Source organism: Geotrypetes seraphini, chromosome 17 (genome assembly GCF_902459505.1).
Source record: "Geotrypetes seraphini chromosome 17, aGeoSer1.1, whole genome shotgun sequence".
NCBI classification, from domain to species: domain Eukaryota; kingdom Metazoa; phylum Chordata; class Amphibia; order Gymnophiona; family Dermophiidae; genus Geotrypetes; species Geotrypetes seraphini.
In genome coordinates, this window is record NC_047100.1 from 28,848,985 (window position 1) to 28,875,303 (window position 26,319).

The window sequence follows — 26,319 nt, forward strand, 5'->3', positions numbered from 1 at the left end:
AAATCCGCCCAGCTAATGACACCGCCCGCTGACACGGGTTTGCGAGCCCTCGGTGGCTAATTTGCATAGCGAGGTGGGCGGGGCGACGTTTTCCCCGCGTTTCTGTTTACGTGCCGGCGCGCAGCGGAAGGTAAGCGTACTCGGCCCTTCCCGCTCCCTCACCCGCAATCATAAACAGTGGAAGGTGACCGCTGTCGCGTCCCCTCCCCCCCCACCCCGTTCCAAGTCTCCCATTCCCCATACCGCGATGAGGCGTCCCCTGAAGCTTCAATGCGCAGGCGCGGCAGAAGGGCGTACGCACACGTGAACGCCACGCTCTTGTTTTGCGTACGGGAGAGTCACGCGGTCAAGTTGTCCATTCCGGAAGGGAGACCTTTTTGGCCTGGATTGCTACCAAACCCATTGATTTCAATGCATGGTATATGGTAGACTGCAAATAATACTGTACTGTAAATTTAAAACTAGGACTAGCCCAAACTAGGACTGTCTCTTGCAATGGGTAACAAAGATCCCATTCCCAAGTTTCCCAGTCAGGCTGGAAACCTTCAGGCCAATGTGTCCTGGTTTTTAACTTGCAAAGCAGTATGGGATTTGTAGTGCCTGATCCCGTTAATTGAACTAAGTGCTACAAGTTTGTTATATATTTGCTATCCTGCCTAGGCAGTTTACAATAGGTTAAACAAAGTTTAAAAAATAAAGACATCAGACTGGGTCATATAAGCATGATAACATTTTTTTTTATATATTCTTTATTCATTTTCATATTTTACATCAAGTGCACAAAATATTAAATTACAACAAATTATTACACAATATCACTTTTATATCTACTACCTAAAATTCTAATAATATTTTTACCCCCTCCCCCACCACCCACCCTTCAACTGCTTTCCAATCACCATATACACATTATATAACATATTATGTAATATTATTTCCATTACCCACCCCTCCTGATGTGCCATAAAGAAGAAAAGAAGAAGAGAAAAACTGATGATTATTCACTACAATATTTTGTCATCATGCATGATAACATATTGACTAGAGACACAATGAGTAACCAAAGACCCCATGAGTTTCTCATTTTTAATACAATTCCGGAGTTCTTTCACTCGTTTTCAATTGCCTTGATATCTTCCCAACAAACATCAGCTTGCAAAGCCACATCAGTAGATAAATGACTTTAGTCACATAATGCACCAGGTTGAGGTGGATAGATAAGAAGAAGAATAATATTTTTTATTCTTATATACCGCCAAAGCCATATAAGTTTGAGGCGGTTTACAGCAAGAGGCGCTGGACAATCAGCGAAGAGGTTACAATCAAAGTCAGCAATACAATCTTACATAATAAAGAAGGTGAAAGCTATAGAGTTCTTAGGGTTACTGGATTGAATAAGCAGTGCTGAGTATTCTTAGTTAACAAATCGATTGAACAGACTCGTTTTTAATAGTTTTCTAAAACTGAAGTAGGATGAGGAGAGCGTGAAAACGTTACTAAGCCAGTACTTCATAGCTTTTTACTTATTCATTGGTCTTCAGAAGTGCCAGTGTTAGCCAATTGATTTAAGTGGTCAAATACTGTGTGGCACTAGCCTCCTCATCAGACCGTTGTGTTTTATATAAAGTGCTTTCTTTAGTGCTTCAATACTTCAGTAAATAAATAATCTTTCAACTTATCTTTTTTTCTTTTTCTGAGTTTTCCCTTTGTCAGTAATTGTCAGGAAAGGACCTGTCATTCCGACATGTTTCGCCCGAAGGCTGAATCAAGAAAAAAGTCCCCCTTCTACTTTAGCTCCACACCAACCCGATCATTGGCAATTTTACAAAATTTTACAAAATTGCCAATGATCGGGATGGTGTGGAGCTGAAGTAGAAGGGGGGACTTTTTTCTTGATTCAGCCTTCGGGCGAAACATGTCGGAATGACAGGTCCCTTCCCGACAATTACTGACAAAGGGAAAACTCAGAAAAAGAAAAAAAAGATAAGTTGAAAGATTATTTATTTACTGAAGTATTGAAGCACTAAAGAAAGCACTTTATATAAAACACAACGGTCTGATGAGGAGGCTGGTGCCACACAGTATTTGACCACTTAAATCAATTGGCTAACACTGGCACTTCTGAAGACCAATGAATAAGTAAAAAGCTATAAGTAAACATGCTGTGAAGTACTGTTTTTGGAGAGCACAATTTTTGTGACAGTCATCATTTTTTTATATTAATAACCATGCCATTAGCACCCAGCCATTAAAAAAATTACCACGTGAAAACTTACCGCCATCCATTTTGTGGGCTGTAAAGACTTAACGTGGTAATCTTGGACTAACGTGTACATGCTGTTTAGTGCGGAAACACTGTGGAGTGACGATGTTCCTAAATGGACTTTATTTGAAAGTGTTAAAGTTCCAAAGGTACACTGAAATCATCCACATAAAATAATTCCATCCACATAAAAGTAAATCATCCACATAAGAGCCTTAAAGGACCTAGTCCGCTAGGGATACAGGACCCAACACGGTCCGTGTTTCGACAAAAAGTCTTCTTCAGGGGTCCTTTAAAGGTGAATACATGGGAAACAAACACAAGCAGTGTCTCACTTCCAGCTCACCACACAATTGTGTCCCACGTACTCACCTTTATAGGACCCCCAGGGTCCCCTGAAGAAGACTTTTTGTCGAAACACGGACCATGTTGGGTCCTGTATCCCTAGCGGGATCTTATGTGATTTCAGTGTACCTTTGGAACTTTGACACTTTCAAATAAAGTCCATTTAGGAACATCGTCAATCCACAGAGTTTTATTTTGTTTTCTCTGGATTTTCTTCTTTGTGGATATTTTGGGGTCAATTCCTTTTGTTTTTTTGTTTAGTGCAGAAACACTCACACCTCACTCCCTGCAAAAAAACAAACAAATATTTTTTAGTGCATGGATTAGCACACTAATTTGGCAATGACCGAAGGATGATTGCGCTGCATTATACCATTGTAAGCTTTGTTTGGCAAGCATTAGTGCCTAGTAGAAAGGCCCCTTTATTAACCAGCTCTCCTGAGAGGGGGGAAGCCCTCAGCTTCCAGCAGTTGTCAGGAGGAGTATGGAACGAGACTGAAGCAGACAAAACTAAAAGTTGTTTTTGTATTCAGTTCCATTGCTTCTCCCCCCCCTCTTCTCATTTCCCAGGAGATGACTCAGAGGGAATAAAAAGGTAGAAGTACTAAGTACCTCAGGTACTAATGCAGAAAGGGTCCTGCATTTAATTGACTAATATGAAAGAACTGAAGAGATCCTCTCAATTACTTTTTTCTTTTTCATTCAGTGCTTTTCAGAGATGAAAACCATGAAGCATCGTGCCCTTCTCTCGGCCCGTCCTGCACTCTGGCACAGCATCCCATGCCCACGCTCTCAACTCCGATTAGAATTTGTGCTGTCCTGCGGCCAGTCCTTCCGGTCAGTAAGAATTGTTTTGGAAAATCAGTAGAGAAGTAAAGGTTAACCAAAATTTGAAAAAGAAAAGCATGCAATGGTCCAGTGACAAACAGACTTCTGCAGTCCTGTGTCCCTTGTACATCAAGATAGATCCGAATGGGCTGGAGCGGTCTTCGATAGCAACTCTGGTAGTTGAGAAGTAGGGCCAATGCTGGTCAGACCTTTAAAGTCTGAGCCCCCCAAATGGCAAAGACTGATCAGGATCGAGTATGCATTCATATCATGTGTCATCAGTGAGGATTCTGTGTGTTTCAGTGGATGACTTATATTTTGATACTTAGCCTAAATAGTTCTAGGTCAGTGGTGTCAAACTCAAACCCTTTGCAGGGCCACATTTTGGATTTGTAGGTACTGTACTTGGAGAGCCTCAGAAATTACAATTTAGCATGAGATAAAACTCTTTATAGTTTATAAATCTTTCCTTTTGGCTAAGTCTTAATAATAACATTGTCATTTATAGCTAAAGAGACGTATGATCAAGAAACTGTTTTATTTTACTTTTGTGATTATGATAAACATACCAGGCCTCAAAACAGTACCTGGCGGGTCGCGAGTTTGAGACCACTGAATTAAGGGGAATGGTTAATCTGCTTTCTGGGTTGGAGGGCAGAGGGGAGAACAGGACAATCAAGCCATTGTGACATCACTGATGAGGCTGGCTCTTATTGGTGGAATGAGGCATTATGACATCACAATCTCAGCTCTGCTTCCCAAAGGTAAACAGGATGTCATGGTTATAGTTTAGCCAGTGGTCTCCAACTCACACCCTTTGCAGAGCCACATTTGGGATTTGTACGTTCTTGGAGGGCCGCAAAAAAAAGAGTTAATGTCTTATTAAAGAAATGACAATTTTGCATGAGGTAAAACTCTTTCTAGTTTATAAATCTTTCCTTATTGCTAAGCCTTAATAATAATATTGTCATCTATAGCTAAAGAGACATATGATCAAGAAACTGTTTTATTTTACTTTTGTGATTATGATAAACATTCCGAGGGCCTCAAAATAGTACCTGGTGGAACTTAGTGAGTAAAATTTTTATGAGTTAGTAATATTATTTGACTGTTGGTTCAATCATGAATTGACTGTTAGGCAGACTGGGTGGATCATGCAGGTTTTTATTGTCTGATAGTTTTGAAAGTTTTAAATTAATCTCAAAGTTGTTACTTTTATATTTTTTCAGCTGGAATGAAAATAGCCCAGGCCACTGGACAGGGGTCATAGCAGGTCGTGTGTGGACCTTGACTCAAACAGATGACCGAATCTGGTACACTATATATAAAACAGAAAACCACCCCAGTGAGAAAGGAGGTGCAACCACAATGAGAATGGATAAAAGGTGCAAGAAGGAATCCGACTCAACCAAGACCCAAATAAAAACTGAGAGCCTCTGTGGGGTGCTAGTGAAGGAGGAGGCAGAGGAAGAAATACCAGATTTTCTCAGGCTGGAGGCAGACACAGAGCTACTTGAAGGGGAACTAGCCCAGAAGGAAGCTCAGGAGATCTTACGAGATTATTTCCAGTTAAACGTCAGCTTGGTGGAGCTTTATCAGCATTGGGGCATGTCAGACCCTCATTTCCACAGAGTGTCTCAGAGGTTCCCAGGTATTGCACTAGTGAACTAAACCTGTGGGGGAGCATAGGAAAAGCGGGAGAGGGGAGACATGATTGATAAGAGGTGTTTAAATACCTATGTGACATAAATATGCATGATGTCTCTTTCAATTGAAAAGAAACTCCAGAGTGAGAGGGCATGGGATGAAGTTAAGAGGTGATATTCTAAGGCAGTGTATCTGCTGTGGCACGCTAGCGTACCTTGGCGGATTCCAGCTGTTCCACGAGAGGAGGAGAGGCGCCGGCTGACTGCTTACAGAACGTGCCACTCGCGGTGAGAGGCACATACTGTTGTCAGCCGGAACCTGCGCCTCTCCTCACCTCTCCTTGTGCAACCCCACCGCCGGCAGTAATAGGAGGCTCAGGGCCGTGGCTGGAGGATATCCGCACATGTGTGGAGGTCGACGTGATGGCATCACGCATATGCGTAACGTCATCCCGTCGATGTCCATGCAGGTCCGGGCGGCTTTCAGCCGTGGCCCTGAGATTAGTGTGCTGTGGCTTATAAAGTTTGCAACACACTGGTCTAAGGAGTAATCCAAGGAAATACTTCTTTACAGAAAGGGTGGTAGATGCGTGGAATAGTCTTCCTATAGAGGTGGTAGAGACAGACTCTGTCTGAATTCAAGAAAGCTTGGGACAGGCATGTGGGATCTCTTAGAGAGAGGAAGAGATAATGATTACTGAGCATGGGTCATGTGTCCTCCATCTTCCATCATGTTTCTATGTTTCTAGAACCATAAAGTTCTATGACATCACAATGCAGGTGTAAAGAGCCTTAGCCAATAAGAAGAGGAGATGCAAATGTTAAGAGTCTTAGCCAATAGGGAGAGAAGGAGGTAATGGATGGGCCATTTGGCCTTTATCTTCCATCATGTTTCTAGGTTTCTATAACCATAAAGCTCTATGACATCACAATGCAGGTGCAAAGAGCCTTAGCCTATAGGAAGAGGAGATGCAAATGTTAAGAGCCTTAGCCAATAGGGAGAGGAGGAGATAGTGGATGCTCTGGATGGGCCATTTGGCCTTTATCTGCCATCATGTTTCTAGGTTTCTATAACCATAAAGCTCTATGACATCACAATGCAGGTGCAAAGAGCCTTAGCCTATAGGAAGAGGAGATGCAAATGTTAAGAGCCTTAGCCAATAGGGAGAGGAGGAGATAGTGGATGCTCTGGATGGGCCATTTGGTCTTTATCTGCCATCATGTTTCTATAATCATAAAGCTCTATGACCTCACAATGCAGGTGTAAAGAGCCTTAGCCTATAGGAAGAGGAGATGCAAATGTTAAGAGCCTTAGCCATTAAGGAGAGGAGGAGATAGTGGATGCTGCGGAAGGGCAAACTGGATGGGCCATTTGGCCTTTTATCTGCCATCATGTTTCTATAATCATAAAGCTCTATGACATCATAATGCAAGTATTATGAGCCTTAGTTCTGTGACCTCACAATGCAGGTGTAAAGAGCCTTAGCCAATGGGGAGAGGAGGAGACAGTGGATGGGCCATTTGGCCTTTATCAGCCATCATGTTTCTATAATCATAAAGCTCTATGACCTCACGCTTCTGTGTTTCTCTCTCTCTGCTGTCGCTAGTGTACTCACCATGAAGGGTAGTGCTGCTGCTCCTATTGCAGGGATTAGCAGACCAGGAGAGGTATTTATTTCCATTTCTATACCATTTTCCTGTCAAAAGATCATTCAAAATGGTTTTAACATCACATAAAACAATAAAAGAAAACAAATTAGAAATATAAACCTTCATAATTGCTTCTATCAAAAAGTAGCACTAAATTAGTGAGGGAACAAAAATGTTTTTAGCTTTCTCCTAAATATCATCAAATTTGTTTCCAGTCTCAGCTCAATAGGTGACCAACGATCAGAAGGTTTTCATCTGCCCTGTTGACATCTGACAGTCCAGGGCTACTGATGATGCATTTTTCATTGTAGGAGTGCGGATTCTGCGGCAGGACCCAACTGAATGTCTCGTCTCTTTCATCTGTACCTCCAACAATCACATCTCCCGCATCACCGGCATGATCGAAAGACTATGCCAAGCCTTTGGCCAAAGGCTGTGCCAGCTGGACTCTGTGGAATACTACACCTTCCCATCTCTGCAGGCCTTGGCTGGTGAGTACTGATGGGCCATTAATTTTCTCCTGCTTCTGTGAACTTTCAGCTCCGTAGGAACTGGCCTCCACTGGGGTCTGGAAGCTTGTATCTTCATTCACAGCTATTCAAGGGTTTTTGCATTTTTAAAAAAAATATATCCCTCTGTATCCTCATTTGGCCCAGTCATTGTAGGGAGAGTTCTTGGCTGGGGGCCATCCACAAGAATTTCTTCTGCAGCCATGCTATTTTGGACCTTAAGTTAGCCACTAGGTGTCACTGTTTCACAATCTTTTCCAAGTGCTGTGATGCCTCTGCTGCATCCACAGTCTCAGCTTACCATTGAGCAGAATACTGTACTTGATTCAGGAATCAGATCTTCCAGACTGGTCCTTTCCTCCGTCTTCTAGCCTCTTCCCTGCCTGCATTATTCCCTCCGAACCATTTTGTGCTTCCTGCCTGTGATGCTCACATCAGCTGCGGTCTCCTGTTTCAGCTACAGATCACTGATCTCTCCAGTCACCAGCACTCCAGAAATTGACAGACTTTCTGCTTATGCATTGCAGTGCATGATGCTGAGGACAGGTTGCGAGATCTGGGCTTTGGATACAGAGCAAAATTTGTGAGTCAGAGTGCACAAGCAATCTTGAAAGATCACGGCTCAGGTTGGCTGGAGACTCTTCGGTCCATCACGTATGAAGAGGCTAAAGCAGCACTTTGCACCTTGCCAGGTGTTGGCGCCAAAGTAAGACTCCTAATTGCTAGTGTAGGGGTGGGCAAATGGGGCAGCCATTGATTTTTATGCAGCTTCTGAAACAATGGGAAATATATACAGAAAATATCATTAAGTTTCAAGTTTAATTTTATTTTGATACTAGTCTTTAAGCCCGTTACATTAACGGGTGCTAGAGCCGATGTATGTCTGTCTGTTTTGTTTTCTTTGTCTCTCTCTCCTTGGATGCTGTCTGTCTGTCATTCGTTCTGTCTGTGGCTCTCCTTGGCCCCCTTTGTCTGTCTGTCTCTCTCCTTGGCCCCCTTTGTCTGTCTGTCTTTCTCCGTGGCCCCCTTCTGTCTCCCCCCCAAAGCAAACCAAGATTGCTCCCTGCCCCCCAGCAAATCCCTTCCCCCCTAAAGCAAAGCAAGTTTGTTCTCTGGCCCCCATTCCCTCTCCCCTACACCAACTTTCCTGTGCAGCAGCAGCATTTCCCTCCCACCCTTCCCTGTGCAGCAGCAGCATTTCCCTCCTCCCACCACTTTCCTGTGCAGCAGCATTCCTACATTCCCTCCCCCTCCATTTCCCTGTGCAGCAGCATTTCCCTCCCCACCCCACTACCCTGTGCAGCAGCAGCATTTCCCTCCCACCCTTCCCTGTGTAGCCGCAGCATTTCCCTCCCCCCTCCATTTCCCTGTGCAGCAGCATTTCCCTCCCCTCCCCCCCACCCTACTTCTCTGTGCAGCAGCATGTTTGTTTCTGGCCGGCTCCCTTACCCTTTCAGCACACAACAACCAACCTTCCTCTCCCCCGGACACGATCTCCACGCTCCCGCCCCTGTACCGAGGAACACATGAAGCGTCCAGCAGCTCGGGCAGTGCCCCGCGCCGCCACCTCAGCCAGCGATTTGGTTGTAATGATCGCGTGGATTCGTTCACATTTGTTAATTCAAAGCACTCTCGACACCCGCATGCTGTATTTACTTTTCCTTCAGTCTCCTGTCGTTTCAAGCTGCAGCATGGGGTAAAGATCTGAATTCTCTAAAATGCTCATATCAGCATTTTAGGAGACAATTGAAAACATATTTGTTTACAAGATTCTTAGGAAATTAATGTATTACATTCGACTGTTTATGTACAGTTTTTTAAAATTCTGTTTTGTAAACCGCAAAGAAGTTAATGGTATTGCAGTATAGAAATACATGGTAAAAATTTGATCTAATCCTAACTAACCCCAACTTTTACGAACGCATAGCGAGGGTTTTAGCGCCGACATTGCTCTGAAACTCATAGAATTCCTGTGAGCGTCGGAGCAGTTCCTGCCGCTGCTGGTTCTAAAACCCACGCTATATGTTAGTGAAAGAGCAGCTAATAATAACCAGAGTGTGGCTGAATTTAAATATTGTATTTTGCAAATATATTTCTAGCAATTTGTTTCCATCTTACATTTTGACTTACTTATTTATCACAGAAGGTTTGTGGAGCTCTGTGTATGGTACCGACATTTATGCACAACCTCTGTCTGTCAAAATTATGTCAAAGCCCGCTCCTGCTCAGCAGATCGTCTCACGTTCTGCAGTTTCTATAAATCTGTTCAGCTATCCCTAACAGAGCTGTATGTTATTCATAAACAGGGATGATAAGGAGGGCTTTGGCCAATCGGATGCCTTCATTAGTTTGCATGCTTCGGCCTTTCTGCTGTATCAGGGTGTCACCTGCAAGTGATTGGCTTATAGAACTCTGTTTCAAGCATTAGAAGGAAATGATTGGCCAGAAATGAACCTATCACTGCACATCTCGTTTTAGGTAGCGGATTGCGTTTGTTTGATGGCGCTAGATAAACCCGGGGCAGTCCCGGTGGACACACATGTGTGGCAGATTGCGAAGCGGGATTACCTTCCCCACCTGGGCTCAGGGAACAAGAGTCTGACCGAACGAGTGTACAAGGAGATTGGTAAGGCCAGATGGAGGTGTTAAAAGTGGGTATGAAGCCAGTACGGAATGAACCCAGTTTCATAGTAAGGGGGAGGGGTCAGTGGACCATCCCGGGTACCATCTTGGTAGGGGCGCCCGCACCTCTCCGCCTCCCCCCTCCTCCTCAGCCACAAGTGCGACTTCACTCCCTCACCCCCCGCTGGCCTTGGCTGTCCCTCTGACATCACTTCCTGGTTGAGTGAGATGCTGCTCGCACCAGCGAAGAACTAGAAGCACGGGGGAAGGGAAGGCATGGGCGTGTGGTGGGGGGGGTGGGCACCACCGAATGAACCAAGAAGGTCTTTTACTAAAGTGCGTAGTTTTTGCACTTATCATATCCTAACAGCAAAAATCATCACACAGGTGAAAGATTGGCATCTAAGCAATCTGAAAACCTCAGTTTGTGTGACTGTCGGGAAATATTGCTATGTTTAGGTTGGAGTATGTGGTGCAGTGGTTAGAGTCACAGCTTCAGCACCATGAGGTTGTGGGTTCAAATCCCACACTGCTCCTTGTGACCCTGGGCAAGTCACTTAATCCCCCATTGTCCCAGGTACATTAGATAGACAGGGAAAACTGCTTGAGTACCTGAATGTAAACCTCTTAGACTATAAGTGGTATATAAATGCTTAGATAAATAATGTGCCAACAGTTAAGCCAGTCCTGCACTTGCTCGCATCTCTGAGGGGATGAGGATGGCAAATGCAAGGTTTGTCCCGCTGTTGACACAGAGCCTTTTCTGGTTCTTTCATTCACGTCTTTTGGTTTCTTTCAGGGGATTTCTTCAGGACACTCTGGGGACCTTATGCGGGATGGGCTCAGTCTGTAAGTATTTCAATCAATTATTCACACCCTCTGCTCGCTTGGATTCGTCCTTATTTGAGACCCCGTCCACTTTTCAGGTTTCTTTCTGGGTCGGGGCAGGGGTCACAGTCAGTCGGGTGGTTCTTCGTGCACTCACAAAATCAGGGTTTGAACGCAATGAAGATTCGATGCATGAAGGCTTCGGCGAGGTTTTGATAATTTTTAGCTCTACATTTTAAAATAATGTGATGGAAACAGTTTTAGCTTAGCAGGGTTTATAAAAGGTATTTTGGTTTGATTAAAGTAAGGTATATAGGAATGGGGATTATGATAGGTTTTCTTGAATTTAAAGAATGTTATGGATTAGAGGAGAGGGAGGATAAATTCGGATATGGATTTTAACAGAATATTAAGTGTTGTATCTGAGTTTAAAATGTTATATATGCTGTTACACTTATTGTAAGTTTTTAAAATTGAATAAAGAATTTAAAATAATGTGATGAAAGCAGTTTTAGCTTAGCAGGGTTTAAAAAAGGTTTGGATAATTTCCTAAAAGCAAAGTCCATAAGCCATTATTAAGTAGGGCTTGGGAAAATCCACTGCTTATTCCTGGGATCTTGCCAGGTACTTGGGACCTGGTAGGCCACTTTTAGAAACGATGCTGGGTTGATGAACCTGTCCCAGTATGACAACACTTATGTTCTTAATGTAAATATGTCTCCAGAAAGCATCTTGTCCTTGAGAACTCAAAGATGTAATTTTTAATTGACTAGGCCATACTTTCTTTATAACATGGAATGAAGTACCTAGGTATATACGCCAGCAGGGAAACTTATGTACTTTTAAACGATTATTGAACAGACGCTTGTTCTGTAAAATGAAATGTAGGAATTAACCCCCTCTTCTATGAAACTGCGCTGTTCGTTTCGTGCCGATAACTTTAAGAGACGGTACTGAAAAAAGGTTTTGGTCAGAGGACCGTAGAGTTCTGGATGGAGTATAAGGGATAAGTAACCTGTCCAAAAAGATAGGCAGATTAGATTGGCGGATCTTAAATGAAAGTAATGCTATTTTATAGGTAATACGATGGGATATTGGCAACCAATGAGCATTTTTTAAGAGAAGTGTTACATGGTCGTACTTTTTTGAATTTGTTATGATTTTTATTGCCGTGTTTTGGATAAGTTGGAGTCTCCTTATTTGTTTTGGGGTAATGCCTTTTAGCAGAGAATTGCAGTAGTCGAGTTTCGAAATAACCAGAGAGTGGATAAGTATATTGAGTGCTGATGGTTCTAATACCTTTGCTAATGACCTGATCATGCGCAATTTGTAAAAAAAACAGTTTTTCACTGTTTGTGTTATGTGATCTTGATGTGTTAATTTGTAGTCTATAATAACCCCGAGAATATTAATGCTTGTAACCTGTTGTAGGAGAATATTGCCTCAGCATGGGAATTATTTTAGGCACAATCTCATAAACTGAAGCATAGAGTGTTAAGATAGGGTGCCAGGAATTATTAAGAAAGGATGGTTAACAAGACTAAGAATGTTATAATGCCCCTGTATTGCTCCATGGTGCAACCTCACCTGGAGTACTGTGTTCGATTCTGGTCTCCTTATCTCAAGAAAGATAAAGTGGCGCTAGAAAAGGTTCAAAGAAGAGCGACCAAGATAATAAAGGGGATGGAACTCCTCCTGTATGAGGAAAGAAAAGAGACGGCTGAGGGGAGATAGGATTGAAGTCTACAAAATCCTGAGTGGAGTAGAACGGATACAAGTGGATCGATTTTTCACTCTGTCAAAAATGACAAAGACTAGGGGACACTCGATGAAGTTACAGGGAAATACTTTCAAAACCAATAGGAGGAAATTTTTTCTCATTCAGAGAATAGTTATGCTCTGGAACGTGTTGCCAGAGGATGTGGTAATAGCGGATAGCGTAGCTGGTTTTAAGAAAGGTTTGGACAAGTTCCTGGAGGAAAAATCCATAGTCTGTTATTGAGAAAGACATGGGGGAAGTCACTGCTTGCCCTAGATCGGTAGCATTGAATATTGCTACAACTTGGGTTTTGGCCAGGTACTAGAGACCTGGATGGCCACCGTGAGAATGGGCTACTGGGTTTGATGGACCATTGGTCTGACCCAGTAAAGCATATTCTTACTAGCTGATGCCCCGGCGTTGCACGGGTATTTAATTATAGCAATAACACTGTAAATGGATTTAAATAAAGATACTTTATAGTGGTGAATGAAATAATTTTGTTACAGCTTTATAAAAAGTAAAATATTCAAAGTATAATGTGAAATATTTGACAAAATGAATACAATTCAACTAACACAAAAATTGATTATAAACAACATTTTTAGTTTCACCTCCAGGAGCAAGAACATATACATTCTTGGGTGAACCCACCCTTCCCACATGTGCAGGTGGGCCGCGAGACCCCCAGAACATATCACCCCAGGTAGTGAGGGATCTGCATACCAAGTTTCGTTCAAATCGGGCAAGCCGTTTTTGCGTGATCGCGGCACATACATACATACATCCGATTTTATATATATAGATATGGTTGAGAATCTCAGAAACCAGCTTGGACATATGTAAATACAGCTCTCAGCCAAGAATTAAAAGTTCCACGTTTCAATCATTGATCCTCAAAACCTCCCCCTCCGCCAATGTTAAAAGGAGCCGCGTCGAAGTGGGAGCCCTGCTGCCGCCGTAGCACATTCTCTCTGCTGCGGTCCCATACATCAGAGGAAACGTGCTAAGGCAGCAGCAAATCTCTGATTTCAACACTGCTCCTTTTAACATTGGCAGATCTGTGCTGCACCTGATGGAGGGAGGGAGGGAAGGACCGGTGGTTGTGCACTGTTGGGCCCCTCTTTGGCCTCAGGCCCTCTCCTGCATCAGTATTTGCATGTTGTGGATGCTTCCTCCTGTCTCAGACTGCTGGGGGGGAGGTGCCTGTCTTCAGCTGCCGGGATGGAGAGAAGAAGAAAGTAGGGACCCTGGCAAGCGAGTTATTAGAAGACAACCATAGCCTGGGACCCAACATGATTTGGATAATGACCAGACAACAAGAGGTAGAAAAAATAACTTTATTTTCTGTTGTGTGATTACAATATGTCAGATTTGAAATGTGTATCCTGCCAGAGCTGGTGTAAGACAGCGAGCGTGAACTAGGACCTAAAAGAGAGAGGAAAAGTCTTTTTTATTTATTTTGTTGACGTCACAGAGCCGATGTGGGGTTGGAGAGATTGTAACCCTAGACTTCTACTAAGACTAAGGGGTCCTTTTATTAAGGTGCGCATTAGGGTACCTTAAAGGACCCCTAAGTATCTTAAGAAAAAATTTCTCCCACGACTAGCCTATATTTTGGATTTCGGCTCCTTATGTGATTCAATTTGACATCCCTGTGCTAAAGTAAAGCTGCTCATAACTTTACGCTCTATGAACTCCTGAAGAAAGTATTCTTTTTTTTTTTTTATAATTCTTTATTCATTTTTGCATCTTACAACAAGTGAATTAAACATAATATAAACAATTTCTACATATCACTTGTAATTACAATCAAATATTCTTATATGAAAAATTAAATACCCCCTTTTTATTATCCATCCTATTTCAAATGATATACATTCCCCAACCCACCCACACATATATACTACCCGTGTGCTATGATATCTGATCATTAGAATAAATAGTCAATGGTCCCCATATTTTTTTTAAAATTATGAATATTTCCTTGTTGTAACGCTATCATCTTTTCCATCTTATATATGTGACAAACTGAATTCCACCAAAATGTATGGTTTAGTATAGTCTTTCCAATTTTGTGTAATTTATTGCATGGCGACCCATGTCAATATTAATAACTTGTTGTTATTTGCAGAAATCGGGCTCTGAGTTCTCATTGCTGTACCAAATAATATAGTGTCATACGAAAGTCCTACATGGTTCTCTAATAATTTATTAATTTGGGGCCAAATTACTTTCCAAAAAGCATTTACACAGGGACAAAAATAAATTAAATGATCTAACGTCCCAGCTTCTAATCTACAATGCCAGCATCTATTGGATCTAGTACTATCTAACTTCTGTAAACGTGTAGGGGTCCATAAAACTCGATGTAACAAAAACATCCATGTTTGACTCATAGATGCTGACCTTGTAGACCTTAATCTCCAGGACCAAAATCGTGGCCATTGAGATGCAGAAATTGTCTTTCCAATCTCAATACTCCAAATATCCCTAAGTCCAGTTTCCTTTTTTTTATTTAAAAATCCATATAATAATTTATACCATTTTGCAGCTTGGTGTCCCAAAAAATCCACCTGAAAGCAGAGGACCTGCAAGCTATATTGAGTGTTAAGACCCTTCCATTCAGGGAACCCTACCTGAATAGCCTGCTTCAATTGCAACCATTTAAAATATTGTGTTTTATTTAAGCCAAATTTATGTTGCAATTGTGAAAAACTAAGCAGTAATCCATCTGAAATAACATCCTTCAATGTCCGTATACCTGCAATTATCCACTGCTTCCAGACGATCTTAAATCCGCCAATCCTGATCCTGGAATTAACCCAAATGGATTGATTTAATGATTTTGCAATTGGATCCGGTGACAAATTACTAATATACCTTAAGGTCTTCTAAGTATCAAGTAAAATTCTATTATCTTTGTATTTCCTAGGCAATTTTATACTAATTACATGCTCTAAATGTAATGGGAACAGGAGCCACCATTCTAAATATAACCAATCAGGTACATTCTCCATGAGATCTGGGAGGATCCAATACATACCCTGTCTTAGAATATAGGCTTGATGGTACCTATAAAAATTTGGAAAATTTACCCCTCCCTCCACAATTGGTCTTTGTAAAGATACGAAAGCAATTCTGGGTCTTTTCCCAAACCAAACAAATTTTGTAAGAACATTGTTTAACTTTTTATAAAATGACCCCTGAAAAAATATTGGTATCATACTCATTTGATAACAAACCACAGGCAATATCATCATTTTAATTGTTTGAACTCTTCCCCACCAAGAGAGATATAAAGGATTCCATTGCTCACACATTTCTGTTATCTTTCTTAATAAAAGTTTTTCATTTTCTTTCACTGTATCCTCAATTGTATTTTTGATAATAATACCTAAGTATTTTAAACCTTCATCTTTCCATATAAATGAATATGAATCAAATAATCCTTTGGTACAATGAACATTAATTGGAAGAACTTCAGATTTACTCCAATTAATTTTATATCCAGAAAATTTTCCAAACTTCTCTAGAAGATTAAGTAAACTTGGAACAGTATTCCCCGGTTCTCTTAAATATAGTAAAATATCATCTGCATATGCAGAAAGTTTAAATTCCCAGTTAGAATATGGGATTCCCTTTATCCCCTTAGTTTGATTAATTGCAATTAATAAGGGTTCTAAAACAATATCAAAAAGTAAGGGGGACAAAGGACATCCTTGTCTAACCCCCCTTCGCAAGTTAAATCTATCTGATAAATTATTATTAATATATAATCTTGCACCAGGAGAGCTATACAATGTCTGAATCATTTTAATAAAACCGGGGCCTATATCAAACCATTCTAAAGCTTGATACATAAAACTCCATTCCACTCTATCAAATGCTTTTTCTGCATCTAAAGACACTAGAAAAGCTGGATCATTAATATTTTTTGCTAAATTTAAAGAGTGAAATGCTAATCTAGTATTGTTTGATGAGTGTCTTTTAGCAATAAATCCTGTTTGGTGTACATCAATAATAAAAGGAAGAGCTTTTGCCAATCTTATTGCTAATACTTTAGCAACCAATTTACCATCTACATTTAATAAAGAGATAGGCCTGTAATTTGAAACCAAAGTAGGATCCCTGTTTGGTTTTGGCAAGACAATAATTACAGAATCAGCCATAGTACCTGATATATTCCCATTATTCATTTGGTACTGATATAAATTTAATAGATATGGTAAAATAATATACTATGGTTTCAAGTTTATTAAAATCTTATTATACCGCCAATCAGACTTCAAGGCGGTGTACAAACAATATTAAAAGTACATGTATTTAAAATTACAGAGTACCATGGAGGTATATCGTACAAGGACTTAACAGTATACAAGACTAACGGACGAACAGGTAGAAGAGGGAAGCGGTAGAAATACATTATAAAGAAAGAACAAGTGGAATGGACATTAGGTGGGAACTGATAACCATGATAATCATTCAGATTCAAAGAGATAGTGTCCTTAGCAGGATGGTTAAACATTAAAAGCGTCTTTAAATAAATAGGTTTTAAGATTGGACCTAAACTCTGAAACGCTCATGTCTTCTCTTAAATACTTTGGAGCAGCTGTACTTAGTTGATATTTAGCCTAAAATGCATATTTAGAACATACACAATTAAGCAAATGATTCCAAGATGCCGACTTTGTTCCCTGTTAAGCAGCGGTGCAGTGAGGGTGAGAAGTGCCCCTCTCCGACCCTCCTGCGCGCTTCCACCCCCCCCCCCCACCCTTGCTGTTGTTCCTTGCGGTGGTCGGCGACGTCGCTTCCAATGCACGGCCCCCAGAAGTGACGTCAGCAGGAGAACCGACGGGGTCTGGAAGAGCCCCTTGTTGACCCTCCGCGAGCAACAACTTCAACTAGAGGTATGGGGGGAAGGTAAGAGGGGTGCCAGCGCCACCCGCCATCCACCCCGGCTATTAAACTGCTTTTTAACTATTGCAATAATCCATAAGAGTTCTTATGGTACATTTAAGAGCATTCAAACCATGAGCGCTATGACCAGTTCTACAGATGTCAGGCAGACCTTGATTAAAAATGAACACACAGCTGTCCAGTCAGCTCCAGGACCTGCAATATAATTTTGTGACCTTGATACTGAATGTTTTAGATCAGTGGTCTCAAACTCGCAGCCCGCCAGGTCCTATTTTGAGGCCCTCAGTATGTTTATCATAATCACAAAAGTAAAATAAAAGTTTCTTGATCATGTGTCTCTTTAGCTATAAATTACATTATTATTATTATTAACACTTAGCCAAAAGGAAAGATTTATAAAGAGTTTTACCTCATGCAAAATTGTCATTTTTTATAATAAGACATTAACTCTTTTCTTCTGAGGCCCTTCAAGTACCTTCAAATCCCAAATATGGCCCTGCAAAGGGTTTGAGACCACTAGTGTAGAGGAAGCTGTGGTTGACATGGTTCATATAAAAACTTGATTTAACGATTTTTTTTTTAGTAAAGAGGAATTATAGTGTGCTGAAGAACGGAACCTTTTCTAGGAGCTGGACTTCTTGTGGAATGCCACAAGGCTCTTTGATTTCTTCTACGCTTTTTAATATCTTTATGAGTACTCTGCAAAAACTATGTTGGTCAGCCTATGCTGATGATATTTTTTTTTTATTAATTCCATTAAATTCAAACAAGGAGGATATTTCAGCTAAGATCACTGATTGCGTGAATAGAATTGGAGATTGGGCTTCTACTAATAAGTCGAAATTGAATGCAAGTAAGACGAAGGTTCGTTGGGTTCACAATTCACTACCTTCTGTTCCTTCAGTTCTTACTACCCTGCAAGTAGATAAAACGTCTAAAGTTTTGGGTATTCTTTTAGACTCTTCTCTTACATTTGAAGATCAAATTTCTAATTTATGGAGGAAGATTTAATATGAGGAAACTTAGGCTAGTGAAGTTGTGCTTTTTTGAACATCATTTTGCACTGTTGGTTCAGATGTTAGAATTCCCTCAACTTGATTACTGTAATACTTTATATTTAACTTAACATCAAAACAGATCAAAAAAATTGCAGTTACTTCAGAATCTTGTGGTTAGATTAATTTTAGATCTACAAAGATATGAAAGTGTTGCATTAGCGTATAAAAATCTTCATTGATTTTCAGTTGAGAAGCAAGTTTATTTTATTTTATTTTTTTTAATTCTTTATTCATTTTTTTTTTATAATTCTTTATTCATTTTTGAATCTTACATCAATTGAATTAAACATAATAAAACCATTTTCACATTTCACTTGTATTTACAATCAAATATTCTTATAAGATAAATTAAATACCCCCCTTTTTATCCATATTCCTATTCCATATGCTATACATTCCCCACCCCAACCCCACATATGCCATCTGGTGGAAACAGTGAAAGAAAAAAAAAAAAGGTAATGTGAATGGGCTGCAAAGTAAAAGATATTTCAAATACAATGGTGCCATCTGGTGGAAACTGAAAAAAAAAAAAAAAAGACAGTTAATGTGAATGGGCTGCAAAGTAAAAAATATTTCAAATACAATGGCGCCATCTGGTGGAAACAGTAAAAAAAAAAAAAAGTTAATGTGAATGGGCTGCGAAGTAAAAGATATTTCAAATAGAATGGCGCCATCTGGTGGAAACAGTGAAAGAAAAAAAAAAAAGACAGTTAATGTGAATGGGCTGCAAAGTAAAAGATATTTCAAATACAATGGCGCCATCTGGTGGAAATAGTAAAAAAAAAAAAAAGACAGTTACTGGCGCTATCTTGTGTAAATGCTTTTTTGGAAACTAATTTGGCCCCAAATTAATACATTATTAGAAAATCATGTAGGACTCTCGTATGACACTATATTATTTGGTACAGCAATGAGAACTCAGAGCCCGATTTCTGCAAATAATAACAAGTTGTTATTAATATTGACAGGCGTCGCCATGCAACAAATTACTCAAAATTGGAAAGATTATACTAAATTAAATTATACATTTTGGTGGAATTCAGTTTGTCACATATATAAGATGGAAAAAGCAAGTTAAGTTTAAATCATCTTGCGAAGATCGTTTATTACAGACTCTTTAGATAATCTGATTTTTCTTGTTTTTTCTCATTGGCATTTGAAGCAATGGAAGTAAAACCCGGATGTCCCAATCCATCCTCCTTTTTCTGGAGCCATATGGTAATCCTAAATAAGAGAAACCCTCTTGACCTGTCTGATGTGACTTAACCCCCACTTCAGCTTCACTATTGACCTGTAATCTATAACTGTACTTCAGATTTGGGGCCCCCCAAGAAACCCGTGCTGCGCTCTCCCGAGCCTTAAATTGAGCAGGGGGAAGTGAGCACAGCAAACACCATTAACAGTGCTTATATCTTTTACAATGTTGTCACGCAGCCTTCCAACATCCTTGTTTAAATTAGCCGATTCCACCCCAAGAGCCAGGGAGGCGTTTGAGCACATGGGCAAAATCCCATAATTGGAGCTGCAGAATCATGCAGGTCCCGGCAACAGAAAAGGATGTGCTTAAACAGTTCTCTGAAGGCCTGGGGGCAGGGAAGTGGCTCACTTAATTGTATAAAGGTGGCGGGACACGCGCGGCAAATTATTACAGGTAAGTACAATGTTGATGTGTTCTGCCTCTTTGTCCTCGCTGTGCACTGCAGAAACTGCTTGGGAAGCATTTGTTTTCATTGATTATTTAACATACGTAATCTATAATGCACCCAGTAAAACATCTGTGGACTTTAAATAAAGTATACATACAGTAAAATCACAAATCGTAGCAACACGAAGGCAGATAAAGATCAAATGACTAGGGTTACCAGATTTTTGTACGGAGAAAATCAGATACATGGCCCTACCCCATTCTGCCTCTAGCCCTGCCCCCGCAAAGCCTCATCTTTGTTTTCCTACCTCCAGGGTCCCGTTTGGAGGGTCTCCGAGCATGCACGGATGCATGCGACTTCATCCGTGCACGCACAAAGGCCTTCCCGGCGCTGGGTTTTGGAAAGTCCATCCAGGCACTCGACCGTCCTCTAAAAAGAGAACATGTCCGGGTTTCCCCGGACGTCTGGTAATTCCATAAGTGGCCCGTCCAGTCTGCCCTACCAACCCATCCACTATCTCCTCTTCTCACACTGTCTTAAATTCAGAAACAGTCTTCATCTCTACCACCTCCACTGAAAGACTATTCCATGCATCCACCACCCTTTCTGTAAAGAAGTATTTTCTTGCATTACTCCTGTGCCTGTCACCTCTTAACTTCATCCTATGCCCTCTCCTTCCAGAGTTTTCCTTCATTTGAAAAAAAAAACTCTCCTCATGTACATTCCCATGGAAGCAAAGGCCTAAAGAACTGGCAGTGTTTCAGTTGAAAACCTGTATCAGGGGTCTAAAAAAAATTACACGGAGAGAGGGGATCCAAAGTGGGGCATATGCCGGACTGAGGTGGGGGGGACTGAGTAATGTAGCGATTCTAGTAGGCTGCCGTCGGCCTCCGCTACGGTCCCACCCCCTCCTCTGACATCACGTCCTGTTTTGGTCTGGGATGGACCACGGCAGAGGGAATGTGCAGCGGATGCCGATGGAAGCTTCTAGAATCACATCACCAGGTATCCTCTGCAGGCCATAATTTGTTTTGAAAGTAAGACCGGGAGGCCAGAGGGAAGCTGGACGATGGTGGAGAGAAGGGGAAAACATGCCAACCATCAGGGAACCCCCTAAAGCAGCAGAGTTAAGGGTACCCACGGTGCTGATGCCTATGCAGCACTTCCCGACTGATAACCCCCCCCACACACACACACATACACTCAACGTGAGCTCTGACATCAGCCTCCTAAAGCAGGAGCAACAGTGGCAGTGGACGGCCAGCAAGAAGCAGCGTTTAGGACAGGCCTTTCGCAGCCAGAGCGCTGCTGCTCCTGCTTTAGGAGGCCCAAAGGCATGCAGGGAGGAGGATTGGTCAGTGAATCGGAAAGCCCGATTTGTTTAAGAAAACGAATCGATTCACCAATGTGAATAGATTCAAATCAGGGAGCACTCCCAGTAACGTCCCTTTCCTCAGAGCAATCTCCATGAACCACTTCCCTCCATCGTCTTCCACTCAACCAGTTCTTGACCCAGCCCATCATTTTGGGGCCCATCCTAAGTATATTTATTAGATGTCCCCCTTTTCCTTACGTTTTTGAGTTAGTCTATTTATGTCTATATTGTCCCCAAATTTTATTGATGTACAATCTTAGAAATACTGATAAGCATTAGAATCAAATTTTAAATGAAACTTGAAATGAGATTGCGAGTCTGCCAGGACAGATAGGGAAAATACTTAGAGCATCTGATTTACTATTCAATGTATTGTAAAACACTTTGGGTGAATCTCTTCATGAAAAGGCAGTTAATAAATGATAATCTAAATAACAATGCTGGACATATCAGAAGACTTGGTGCTAGCTAGGTATAGAATAACTTACTAATTATGACCACTAGATGGCGCTCTAGGCCTTCGACAAGAAGTAGTGCATTATTGTCTAATGGATATTGCTGAATTTAAACATTTTCATGGGACAAGATGTTTCACAGTGGGAATCTAGCTAATAAGACTAACGAATAGTGTACGTAGTTAATTAAGCCCAATCAGTGTTTCATAGTGATTCACTGATTTGATGCAAAGGAACTTCATCCTGCTCCTCGGCTTCCAGCTAAATCCCAGAGTTAAGGCGAGAACCCTGCCATTAGGAGAAGTAATTTTATTTATTTATAAGAACCCAAAATAACAAACTCTTGCTATAAACATACAGTAATGCAAACAACAATAGAGTAGTTCACGGCAGCTATGATCAAAAGTCCATTGCTTACACGTTGCCAAACAGCTCATTAACATGCAAGAGTTCAAAAAGGATGGAGAAAAAGAGACCCTCAGAATAAGAATTATGCTCCTTATTTTCACAGGACATCAAGTCCCACAATGGAGCTAGCACAGTCATTGGTCTCTCAAAAAAACTCCACAAAATTGCCAGAGGTTGTGGTAAGAGCGGATAGCGTTTTAAGAAAGGTTTGGACAAGTTCCTGGAGGAAAAGTCCATAGTCTGCTATTGAGAAAGACATGGGGGGAGCCACTGCTTGGCCTGGATTGGTAGCACGGAATGTTGCTACTCTTTGGGGTTCTGGAATCTTGATATCCTTTGAGATTCTGCCTGGAATCTTGATACTCTTTGGGATTATGGAATGTTGCTACTTTTTGGGGTTCCGGAATCTTGCTATTCATTGAGATTCTGCCTGGAATCTTGATACTCTTTGGGATTTTGGAATGTTGCTACTCTTAGGGGTTCTAGAATCTTTTGTTACTCTTTGGGATTCTGGAATGTTGCTACTCTTTGGGGTTCCAGAATCTTGCTATTCTTCGAGATTCTGCCTTAACTGTGTTGGGAAAAATACGGGTAGGGCCATGACCCCCAGTGTCCAGGTCTATTCTGCTGCTGATGACCAGACAACAAAAGAAACTACAGGAATGGTGTACAAGACGCCAAGTCTTTAATAAACAACCATAAATGTAATAAAACAGTTTGTATCCAAAAAGGTGGTGAACCGGGACCCGACACAGTCCGTGTTTCGAACAAACACTCCTTCCTCAGGGGTCCAAAAGAGTATCAGATACGTTTTGGTTCCTGAACCACATAGGAGCTCACACAGCTTGCTAAGTTGTCCACTACACTGATGTTTCCAGTTGTTATCCTTAAGGTTCCCTAGTATCTGATACTCTTTTGGACCCCTGAGGAAGGATTGTTTTTGGATGCTGAGGCTTTAACCACTGCGCCACGTTCCCCCCCCCCCCCCCCCCCTCAGAGATGCATGACATTCCCAGGGCAGTATTATGTGGTTCTTAGTTTCCCTGTCAGTAGCAAACAAAAAGTGTGAGAGGCAAGTAAATATTTGAAATTCCTGAAACTTGGTTACATTTTCTGATAAGGATCTTAGGATGGTAGGGTGCTATTCAAACAATTAAAATGATGAAAGAAAGTATTCTTTGACGCAGTGCAAGTAGTATGAGCAGTATTAGCAGTGAACTTGAGAGGCTGAGATCCCACCCAACACATCCAGGCATAAAAGTAAGGTATTATGGAGATGGCCTGCTCAACACAAACCCTTTTGGAGATGTTGTTCCATAAAGAAACCCTTTGGGCTTTTTTTTTAGGTCTTATTCTGTGCTGACTTAAAGAAGATGCAGAAAGCATCTGAGGATCAAGGAACGAAGAGGAAACCAGGAAAAAGGAGAATGGAGAAGATCTGATGGACCCTGAGATGATGTGCTGAATGGAGGTCAAGATTTCCTCCTGTTGTAGTGGGAGGAACCTGTTGCAGTAGACAGACAGAATTTTACCATCACGTCCATGAACAGGCCTACGGGAAAATGTGATCTTTTTAACTTTTTCTCGTCTTTTACCTTTGCAGTAAGGTGTTTTTTGTTTTAAATCTTGAGGCTGCTCCTTTGACATATGTCAAAAGGTTATTCCATGAAATTTCATTTTTTCCAAATAAACAACTTCAATACTCTGTAGCATCTTTTATTCAGAATGGTCCAGAGCAGTGTGTCCCTTAGGGGTACGCAGACCGCTTGTTGGGAGTACATGGCCTGGCCGCCACTATTCCCTGTCCGTCAATAGACACAACTGCCGCAGGGAATCCTTGTCTCCCCTCCCCCAGCCCCGCCACTGAAGCCACTGCTGAGGATACCTCCCTCACTGCCTGCCTGGCCGTCCGCCTACAACCCCCTCCTCAAGCTAACCCAGTTACTTGTTTGAACAGCACTCGCTCCCTCCGCCCCCAGCGAACTCACACGCTACACGTAAGTAGCTGACCCAGAAACCTCTTTGACGTCATAGTTGATGTCAGAGGGAAGGCTTGTGGGCCAATCACTTTCAGCATGTGAAATGCTGCTTCTTTAGCACTCTCCAGAACAGTAGAGGTTAATCTTTACGAATGGGTATATATCCAATCATGACCAGCAGGTGTTGAGTGAGCTGTACCCATCTCCCTTGGTAGGGCTGTTGGAATTTGTTTAGGGGGTTTCTAGTCCCTGTTTTTGGCCGGACAGAGCTTGAGTGGGCCTGTTTGGGGGTCCATCTGACTTTGGGGGTGTCAAACCCGGCAGGTCTCGAGCGGGGTCCCTCCCCCCACTTCCTCCACCTCCCCACATTTTTTAGAGTAGCCTCAGCAGTAAGCCTTGCCCCCTAAATCAAGCAAGGCATATTGCTTCGAGAGCCTGTGGAGTCTGTTCTGTAAAAAAAAAAATAATGACGTAGTGCCGGTCTGCAGAGTTGCTTCCCTATCAATTGACTGTATTTTACTGTATTTTTGCTCTAACCAGCACTTTACTTCTAGCTAGGTCGCGTATGGAACAATTGTGCCCTTCTCCAAGGGAGTGGGACACAATATGGTCCAGCCATGAGGTACTTCTGGTCAGCCTGAACTCGACGGTTTGGGTCGGCCAGGTGATGGAGCTCCATTGGCAGAGGCTGCAGGCATCCAGAGCTCCCCGGCCTTAGTGCCTCTCGAGTCGTGGGATTTGATGGGGAAATTGTGTTCTTCAGTACTCTCCAGACCAGTAGAGGTGAGCCTGTGGAATCTGTTGTGTAAAAAAAAAAAAAAAAAATCCTGAGGTAATCTGCAGGGTTGCTTCCCTATCAATTGATTGTATTTAACTGTATTTTTGCACTAACCGGCACTTTACTTTTAGTTAGGTCGCGTATGGAACAATTGTGCCCTCCTCCAGGCACACGTGGCTGGCTTGACCTCGGCGGTTTGAGCCTGTGAGGTGGTGGAGCTCCGTCGGCAGCGGCTGCAGGCGTCCAAAGCTCCCCAGCCTTAGTGCCTCGCGGGCTGGGGGATGGGATGGGGAAATTGACTTCTTTAGTACTCTCCAGACCAGTAGAGGTTAATCTTTATGAATGGATATATATCCAATCATGACCAGCAGGTGGAGACTGAAATCAAAACGCAATCCAAAACTTAAAACTAAATCAAGCAAGGCATATTACTTTGAGAGCCTGTGGAGTCCTTTCTTTAAAAAAAAAAATCCTGAGGTAGTGCCGGTCTGAAGAGTTGCTTCACTGTCAATTGACTGTATTTTACTGTATTTTTGCACTAACCTGCACTTTACTTCTAGCTAGGTCGCGTATGGAGCAATTGTGCCCATTTCCGGGGGTGTGGGACACAATTTGGTCCAGCCACGAGGCACTTTTGGCCTGCCTGAATTCGGCTGTTTGGCCCTGTGAGGCGATGGAGCTCCGTCGGCAGCGGCTGCAGGCGTCCAGAGCTCTCCGGCCTTAGTGCCTCTCGAGCCGTGGGACGGAATGGGGAAATTAAGTTCTTTAGTATTCTTCAGACCAGTAGAGGTGAGCCTGTGGAATCTGTTGTGTAAAAAAAAAAAAAAAAAAAATCCTGAGGTAATCTGCAGGGTTGCTTCCCTATCAATTGACTGTATTTTACTGTATGCACTAACTGGTACTTTACTTCTAGCTAGGTCGCGCATGGAGCAATTGTGCCCATCTCCGGGGGAGTGGGACACAATTTGGTCCAGCCACGAGGCACTCTTGGCTGGCTTGAACTCGGCGGTTTGGTGGATCTCCGTCGGCAAAGCATATTGCTTCGAGAGCCTGTGGAGTCCATTGTGTTAAAAAAAAAAAAAAAATCCTGAGGTAGTGCTCAGAATCACTTTTTATGTAGTTTTTGAGAAAAAAATCTCAGACAAAGTGATTTTTGATAAGGAGGGCTTTGGCCAATCAGATGCATTCATTAGTTTTTCATGCTTCGGCCTTTCTGCTGTATCAGGGTGATTGCTGTAGAACTCTGTTTC

At 41.9% G+C, this 26,319-nt stretch overlaps 1 protein-coding gene across 2 annotated transcripts; it reads left to right on the plus strand.

Annotated features, from left to right (window-relative positions):
- OGG1 (8-oxoguanine DNA glycosylase) lies at window positions 1-24,017 on the plus strand. 2 transcript variants are annotated; one of them, XM_033926332.1, is made up of 8 exons: window positions 1-130; window positions 3,315-3,445; window positions 4,666-5,087; window positions 7,044-7,223; window positions 7,769-7,947; window positions 9,720-9,867; window positions 10,663-10,712; window positions 23,659-24,017. In XM_033926332.1, exons 2-8 carry the CDS (start codon window positions 3,327-3,329, stop codon window positions 23,752-23,754), a joined length of 1,194 nt encoding a protein of 397 aa, XP_033782223.1. In that variant the 5' UTR covers window positions 1-130; window positions 3,315-3,326; the 3' UTR covers window positions 23,755-24,017. The 2 variants fall into 2 exon arrangements, with proteins under 2 accessions (XP_033782223.1, XP_033782221.1); XM_033926330.1 differs by lacking the exon at window positions 1-130 and adding an exon at window positions 265-418.
- The last annotated feature ends 2,302 nt before the right edge of the window (window positions 24,018-26,319 follow it).